The following is a 9,260-nucleotide window of genomic DNA, read 5'->3' as shown; positions in this document are numbered from 1 at the left end:
ACGGGGATTCGAACCCGCGACCCTCAGATTGCGAGTCGAGCGCCTTATCCACCTGGCCATGCCGGGCCCTGGAATACTTACTTATAGATGAAAGCGTCACTCTTCTTTACAATTTAAGCTTTAACCAGAGATTTAAAAAAATCAAGCAATCTTTTTTTCAAAATAGGAATAATGTTTCATTGATATAAATCCGTTACAATACAACGCAGACGAAAGAAACGAATTATATCAAATGTGATAGGTTGAATGAATTGTACAATCTTTTGTGGCATTGCTTATGAAAAAGGGGTCCATCTTCATAGCTTGATAGAATTTAATTTTTCGGCTCCAAATTGCGCGATTACAAAATATAAACAATATCTCATATTTTTCAGGAATAATTATTAGTAGTAGTCATAATAAAATTTGAAATGTTCGTCTTTAAACAAGGATATGTGATAAGCGTGTGTACAGTTTATTAAAAATCTCAAACTACATGTGTGATAAAAGGAATTGGTCAGTTTGGGCTGTGGTTGAAAATCTTAAGCCTTAGGTTCTGACGACCTCTTTGGGGTGAAAGGGCGAAGATCTTATAGATCTCTTTGGCGCCCGACAGGAAAGCAATAAGTTTACGGACTTGCAACGGTGGACACAGCAGATTGCTGTGGCTTTGCTTTAAAACAAACAACAACTTATAGATCTCAATTTAATACTCGACCCATCGTAAATACTAAATTAAAAGTTGTACTCTGTCAAACAATTTACTTATAAGAATTTATCAAAGTAAAGAAGAATGAAATGATACATTAACCACACTATATCTGCAATATCCAGTGCCGACGAGGCCTAATTCCAGGGATCGTCAGGCCAGCTAGGGTACAACAGATAGTGGTGATCAAAACAGTAATTTCATTGGTGAACTGTAATTTTTGTCAATTGTATTTAAGTCATTGAACATCAGAATTAAGTTTATGATTTATATTGACATCAAATTATTTGTTTATTTCACTTTTAATTAACTGTACTCGTCACTCAGAAGAACCGGAGAACCAATGTGCTAGTCTTTTTTATTTTGCCCCCCAGTGGCACAGCGGTATGTCTGCGGACTTACAACGCTAGAAACCGGGTTTTGATACCCGTGGTGGGCAGAGCACAGATAGCCCATTGTGTAGTTTTGTGCTTAACTTCAAACAAACAAACAAACTTTTTTATTTTAGAGGCGGTTAAGTGACCACAGCGACTTTGTAATCATAAGAACTTATATGCGAGTCATTCTACAGTGTTTTTGTGGATGTTCTTAAATAGTAAGAAGTGCTTATCTCTCCCAAGAATAGTGAGGCGCTGTCTATCGTGCAGCTGGCTGGGTAGCCTTAGGAGATCAAAAAGACTGTCAGAATGATTTTCTCGATACATACTAATTTTCTTATTTGTTTCATTAAAAGTAATTAAGTGCCTAACACACAAACATAATACTGTCGGTTTACTGACCAATAAGAACATTTATCACGTTCTAATCTAATACAGATTATAATATTAAAAGTTGCAGTCGAAACACCGACAGCAGACAAATGGGCAAAATAAGACGAATGTAGGGGAAAATAACTGCGGTTAACGTGCTTTCATAACAATGTTTAGGCCAGTTGTTTTTCCTATATTTCACCGGCTGTCGGCGTTTAAACTGTAACTTTAAAGTATACTGCATATATAACTTATATAATAAAGAGAATTATTTAAAAAAAGAGAATCGCATGCTTTTATAACAATTATTAAAAAGATAATCACACATGTATACGTTATATTAATTTATTTCAGAATAACAGTCTGTCACTTTTCTTTCCTGACAAATTTTGTATTGTATCATTTTATCAACTTAAAGACGTTCATTTTAAAGATCTTTCATAATAAGAATTTCGTAATTAAGAGGATTTAGACTTTTTTCTCCTGTACAATATTTAGAATTTTATTGATATGAATATTGTAGCCTTTAAGAGTAATTATTAAACAAATATTATAAAATTATCAAGAGGGTTGGTTTGTTTGTTTTGGAACATTCGCGCAAACCTAACAACGGCTGTCTGTGCTAGTCGTCCATAATTTTGAACTAACAGATTGGAGGGAATGTAGCTAGTCACCAGCACTCACCGCCAACTTTTGGGCCTACTCTTATTGAAAAGTGGTAACAGCACAGATAGCCTATTGTGTAGCTTTGTGCTCAACAACAAACAAACATTGTGTGAGACTTTATGATTATGGCGGTTAGTTTCGCTTTTCGATTAACCCTTCGTTTGCGGCTTGTGTAAGTCTACCTACCACCCCATGCGGCGGGCCATTCAAAATGTGGCGCGCAAAATGATGTCAACTGCAGTTGAAGGGTTAAGAGTGGTAGGCAAATACACTGCATGTGCTGACAACTGGTTTCCATCCATCTGGGCGCTTACTATATTTCAAATTTTGTGTTTGTGTTTGTCAAGCTAATTTGTAAATCAACCTGTATTAAATATCCATGTCGATATATTTATGTATCATGATACAACAATTTTTACATTTTGATTTGAAAGATGAAAACGTAGATGTGCTTGTTATCCGTGACTAATAATTTCGAATAAAATATTGTGACCAAGACATATTGGTATATACGTATCACGTATTACTGACTCACTAACTTAACAAAGATAACCATTGTACAGTCAGTTTGTTTGTTTGTGGTGTAATCGATCAACTTAAGTAGGGTGATATCATAAGGTTCAATGATACGATGAATCACTTATGTTTCGGAACGGAGTGCTTTTGTTATGTAATTCTTTGCCAGTGCTTTTCTGTAATTTTAGGATATCATTAGGATATTTAGCTACAGTATTTAGCCATACATATTTATTTTTTTGCCTAGTGGTAAATATGATTAAATAAAATAAACCCAACTTGACTGGAATTGTCGTACTTCTTGACGTCAATTCACGAAGTTTGGTGTTAACATCTACTTCTTTGTGCTTCTGAAAAGATAAGGCGAAAATATTTAGTTTTATGCGTTCCAGCGGTTCTCCTTGAAAACCCTTTGGGTAACTTCATTAACTTGTCAAACACAGTCAGCATCAGCTTATCCCTCGAAGGTGATGAAATTTCCTGTTTGGTAGTATTAGTCAGGGATTCTGTTAAAGACTCCTTACATTTTGTCCTAGCATACTTGGTAAATGTTTTCGTAATTTGGGCGCTTTAGTACTCTACTCTCGATTAAAGGATTTGACAACAACAACAACAAAAAAACTTGAGAAAATAAAATTAATATTTAGAAAATATAGGTATTGATCAGTTAAAAAAATTTTACTTCACATGTACTTTGAAATTCGAAATAGTAAGAAATTATTTATAATCGCTATAACTTCATTGAATTCTAATGGTGATGTCAGTAAATGTGTTAGTTTTACTTCGAGTCTTGATTGTCAGCCTGGATTGAAGTATACATAGTTGAGTTTTAGGACTATTCATTTATATGTTACCCAAAGTCTATTTTCACTTTAAAACTGTAACATAAAGAATATCAATTTGTAATTTGTTTATAGTAAATTTACACACTGTATCAATTCACATGTTGTTTTAAGAACACTTAAAAAGTAATCGTCAATTTAATGTTGTACATTTACACTGGAACGGTCAAATATAGTTTATGTACATGCATTTGCTGATCACCATCAGAAAAGATGCGATTAAATTTGTTACATTATGAGAATAAACAGAAATATAAACTTCTTATTTATGAATACTTTTATTTGTTACATTTTGCTCAAGTATACGCAAAGAATGCGAATTTCAGCGTTACATCTTCGTAAGGTTGTATCAGAATTCGGTTACACAGGGAACAAAAGCGTGTTGTATATAATAATAAATGTGACAGCTTATTTTGTCTATAGTGACATTCTTGGTGTTGAATGTTTTCAAAAACGGCATTTTAAAACAAAAATTAAATGTAAAACCTAATTTAAAAGTACTAATTATGAAACCTTAGTAAAGGAAGAGTGTTAAGAAAAAAGTTTTATTTTTCTTTTGCATCTATATTGGCAAAATATAGTTGCAAGTGTAGGCAATAAACCAGCCATCACTTCTAAAACTTATTTAAGTACAGTACATTTTGTCTATCGTTTTGTTAACGTATTGTATACTTTTAACAGCTGCTTTAAGATTATCAGTTCCCGAAAATGTTATCTACACATATTGACTATGGCCTAGTGGTTAGCACGACGAACTGTGTATCTGCGGATTCATGTTCATGTCACATCGTCATAAACAAAATATAAAAAAAATGGACCACGTCACCTTGGGGCAGTATGTGCTTTTGTTATGTAATTCTTTGTCAATGCTTTTCTGTAATTTTAGCCTACAGATAAGTTTTTACATTGTGCTTATCAATTATTTACTCTCTGTGCATTGTAGGTTCAGCTAGGGATGTCCTTGAAGCTAAAGTTATAGTTTTCAACAACTTTTCCTGTAATTCAGTTTTGTGAGTTCTGTCTCCCCAGTCCGTTGTGGAAATCCTAATGCGATTGTGCCCTGAAGAATTTAATAACTCCAAAACCATGACCAGCAAAAATTCTTCTATGTTCTATACTGTCGAAGTGGGCGATGCCAAGTTTACGATTCTTAAACGTTACCAGAACCTTAGGCCTATCGGATCTGGAGCTCAAGGAATTGTCTGGTAAGTAAATATTTATTGAAAATATGTTTTTGCACTTTAAAGTACATGCTTCATTGACCAATTCAACAGTTACACTCTTTACGCTAAGCATTAATTACGAGTTATGAAATAAGTCAGACTTTGAACGCTAATGTGAAATAGTACATGCAATTCAAGTGCTGTTGGCGTTAAGGTTTAAAGTAATGGCATCGATTCTCAACCTTTATCTATCCTGAGCTCTTCTGGTATATAACTATTTTTACTTACAGTTTACACTCAGTTTCTAAAAAAATTAATATATAACTTTTCAGGCTTTTAACGTGAGTACTCATACTTGTATTAAGTAATTTATTTGGACAATCATTTACCTAAGCCTTCTACAGGTACGAAACCATTAGTAAACAACAGGACCTAACGGAACATTTCGAATTACAAGTTGCCAAGCAACAACAAAAAAAGAATGTGTCCCATATTTCTTTACAACAATAAACTTATTACTAAACATCTCGCACCTGTAGAACTAGAAGGCTTAGGTAATTGAGCCGAAAGCTTGTGCGTTAATAAAACTAAAATAACGTGGTGATAGTCCAAATAAACTACTTAATACAAAAATATAATAAAGTTATTCATTACTATCTTGTATTTGTTTGTACTCACATTTTTCCTTCCATCAGTGTAAACATGAAAAATATGTAGGCTAATAAATTATCCATATTTTTTCACCCCGACACCAACCACCTTGAAATTTTAGTCACCCCGGGTGACAAGATATACCGCGCCTCATTTTCAGCGATACTGAGCACTTTAAATTGAGAACCAGTGTAATAAAGTAAGTTGTTCTGTAATTTATGTTGTATTTAAAAAAATCTTATTTGTCGACGTGTGTTTTCACATTCAAAATCAGGTATTAATAAACAAATGATGAAACGAAAGCATAGCAATATGTGTTTGTACCACAACAGTTTAATGTTGGGTATGTTAGATATTTCTTTCACGGAATTGTTGCACTAATTACACTGTAAATTATAATATCAAATGGACAATCTACCTGATTTGAAATAGCAATTAAGCACAAGTTTTCTTTTTGTGTAACACTTATGATATTTTTCTTGCTCAATGGCTATAGAAAATATATGGTGATTTACTTCAAATGAATGACTCACGAGTATTCCATATGTATAGTTATCGCATTCACATAAGAGGTTGTAATGACAAAAAGTCCAACTAAAAGAAAAATTGATTTATCTGAGAAGTTTCCAGTAACTTCTCTTTGTTAGGCTTAGAAAGTAGTACATTGTCACTGAGTAATATCCTGTAAGTCGTCAGCAGTTGCTCGAAATTTCGCATAAATAAATCAATTTCCCTTTCTCTTTTATTTCGGCATTAAGTCTGTAAAAGCTGTATCGTTTTAATGTCTAACCTTCCAATATTACATAGATTCTGCTTATAGCTGAAAGTATGTACAGTTATCACCACGTTAAATCGTGGAATAATGTGTTTACCTTTTAATTTTTATGTAAATGTGATGCTTACACTTTAACAGCTGCTTTAAGATTATCAGTTCCTGAAAATGTTATCCACACATATTGACAATGGCCTAGTGGTTAGCACAACGAACTGTGTATCTGCGGATTCATGTTCATGTCTCATCGTCATAAACAAAATATTAAAAAATGGACCACCGCACCTTGGAGCAGTATGTGCGTTATAAGGCTGACCGTCAAATTCCAGTATTATCCAACTGATTGGTCAGTCAGGAATGGCCCAAGAGTTGGCAATGGGTGCTGTTGGTCAGCTGCCTCCCTTCTAGTCTATCAATTCAAACTTAGTCAAGAACGGCTAACACAGACACCCTTTGAGTAGCTTTGGGCAAATATTAGAAAAATGCAAACTAAGAAACAGCCTTTGAGAAGACAAAAGAAAAAAAGAAGAATATTAAAGTAACAAGGAGCTAGATTAGGTTTGGATGCAGAAGGGCTGTCCATCTGAGTTTCTCAGTTGCAGTTACTAAACCGCAAACTTTCATGCATATTTCAAGATAACTCTCATTTTGATGGCTGTAGGAGGGCGATTTAGCTTGTTTACTGTTGTATTCTCCAGTATTTGTCATCATAAGACAGATAATCAACGAGAACGAAACCAATGTTACTTGCAGTTGCTATTTTGTATTTGTTTTACAAGCTACATTTTGTGGAAACGCATCATTAACACCATCATTCATCATCCTGAATGGAAAAGATTTTTAGCCGCGGCATAGCGGCTCATAAAATGGCTCTGAGTTTTTTGTTTTTGTTGTTGTTTTTTTAAGTACAAACTTTTAGCTCATAGCTCCGTCATCTCCTAAACGATTTTAAATCTAATTACAGTTTTGGGCTCAGGAGGTCAAATAATTTCGATTAGTGTATTTGACCATGCCCAAGGTCTCGTAGATTAATATACTCCAATCCTGCCTAAAAGAATTTCAAGTGCCGCGGCTATTGAGAATTACCTCTTGTTTTTTTTAGTAAAGTGTGTAAGGTAAATTTACGTAAGGTAAATTCCTACTTTCTTGCAAGTTTAACCCACTTCTCAATACAACTACTAATAGATCATTAAACAATTATTGACAGGTTTTGAAGGCAACAAGTTATCTGTTCTCCGAAATCTTCAGTCAATAATTCTGTTCCTCCTCTTCAGTTTACATCAGTTTTACTAAAATCTGATTAATTAACGCTATCACATAGTATATTTAGCCTAGCTTTTCATTCTTTGAGTAACTGAAATGGTACGTCATATGGTATGTCCACATTGATTTTAGGGTCTTGAGCTAATTGTTTGTAATTAGGGTAAAATGAATCGGTGCCATTTCACTATGTTGAAAAACATTATCGTCTGCAATGTTCTGGCCCATGACAACAGCCTTGACAACAGGACAACATTCGTGCGGTTTGTTTTCAAGGTGACAATCCAAATGTTTCATACCATGTGATGCGCTCTTAGCCAATCACAGTAAATAAGTCATGCTAGGAGTATAATAAATTTGAATGTGAACATATCTTTATAATGTTTTTTTTTTCACCTTTCCTAAGTATAAGACCTACTGTTCACTTTATGGTATTGCGCATGTTAAATTCAATGCATTCAATGAAACTTTATTTTATTGAAACTGATATTTCCGTCTATTTGTCACTATAAAACCACTTTCTTGATTCACTTCAAAACTAATATGGAGAAAAATAGCGTAAGAACGTTGAAGGTTTCACCCTGTTTTGCCAAGTTATGATTAATATCAACAAAACACGTACTTGAAGTGACGTAATGGCATCATTTGTTGTGAATGCTAACTCTTACTCGATTGAATAACTTTTATGCTCATAGAATTTATTTTCAAGTGAACAAAGCGAAGGATGTACTTTCAAGAAATTGCTAGGCAACATTGAAAAAGCCAGGAAATGTTGGGAAGGATGTTCTTTGAACAAGCCAGAAGTGTTTGGGAGAGATGTTATTTCCAGGAACAAGCCAGAAGTGTTTAGGAGAGATGTTATTTCCAGGAATTGTTCAGCAACACTAGTTGGTTCAAGGTGTACTGCACAGCGGGATGTCTGCGGACTTACAATGCTAGAAACCGGGTTTCGATACCCGTGGTGGGCAGAGCACAGATAGCCCATTGTATAGCTTTGTGCTTAACTTTAAACAAACAAATCAAGGTGTACTTTTGAAGAAAGTCTGCACAGAAAGGCTTGGGTCTGGCACAGCCTGAGGGCTAGGGCACTCGACTTGCAATCTGAGGGTTCGAATTCTCGTCACCGAACATGCTCGCCATTTCAGCCAGGGGGGCGTCATAATGTGACGGTCAGCCCCACTATTTGTGGGTAGAAGAGTAGCCCAAGAGTTCGCAGTGGGTGATGTTGACTAGCTGCCTTCCCTCTATACTATATTAGGGACGGCTAGCGTAGATATTCCTCGTGTAGCTTTGCGCGAAATTCAAAACAAACCCAGAAATTTAGATTCTTAGCTGCTTCTGTCAAGGCAGGCTGCTTGTTAAAAAGTAAACCTAATTGAGAAGGAATTAATGTACATTTGTTTAATGAAATTACTCCAAACTTTTCAATAAATGTTAATCCAACTTTTTCCCCTGAAATAAGGTAGCTTAGATTTTTTATGCAACAAAATAGCATAAGATAGGTTTTGGTTTTTATTGCAGAATAATAAAATATAGGCTTTTATCGACAGCAGGACTGAATACCTTGGCAGAAACAGATTGCGTTTTTCCATTCCTGCGCCAGAACAAAACCTAAAAACTGAAGCATAGTTACCTTCCAATGGATTAACATCAACCAAAAATATGTATGGATTACTGTGAATGTTTCTTTCATAGGCTTGACAATCGTGACTTAAATAAAAATGTTAAAAGCATAAGCAGGGTAGTATAAACCTAACAAATAATAATAATTAAGAAATGTAATTCGTTAACGTGCCTTTAACTATTGAGGTACACACACACACACACACACACACACACGTGTGTGTGTGTGTGTGTGTGTGTAGTAAGTTACTTTACGTGCTACGTTAGTTAAGTATCGACTACGTAACCTTTAAACCTTTACCGTTAATTAACTTTCTTTGTATTATTATT

General features: G+C 34.6%; 1 protein-coding gene across 6 annotated transcripts in view; it reads left to right on the top strand.

Moving 5' to 3' along the window:
• Positions 1-9,260, top strand: part of LOC106462829 (stress-activated protein kinase JNK-like) — a 68,856-nt gene that overhangs the window by 11,620 nt on the left and 47,976 nt on the right. For all 6 annotated transcript variants that reach the window (XM_022390201.1, XM_022390198.1, XM_013922790.2 and 3 more), the window contains one exon: positions 4,405-4,666. In XM_022390201.1, coding sequence (XP_022245909.1) covers positions 4,509-4,666 — 158 coding nt within the window. In that variant the 5' untranslated portion in view covers positions 4,405-4,508. The remainder of the gene's footprint in view (positions 1-4,404; positions 4,667-9,260) is intronic.

Source organism: Limulus polyphemus, unplaced genomic scaffold, assembly GCF_000517525.1.
Source record: "Limulus polyphemus unplaced genomic scaffold, Limulus_polyphemus-2.1.2 Scaffold1260, whole genome shotgun sequence".
Lineage (NCBI taxonomy): Eukaryota > Metazoa > Arthropoda > Merostomata > Xiphosura > Limulidae > Limulus > Limulus polyphemus.
This window is presented reverse-complemented; position numbering and strand designations above follow the sequence as displayed.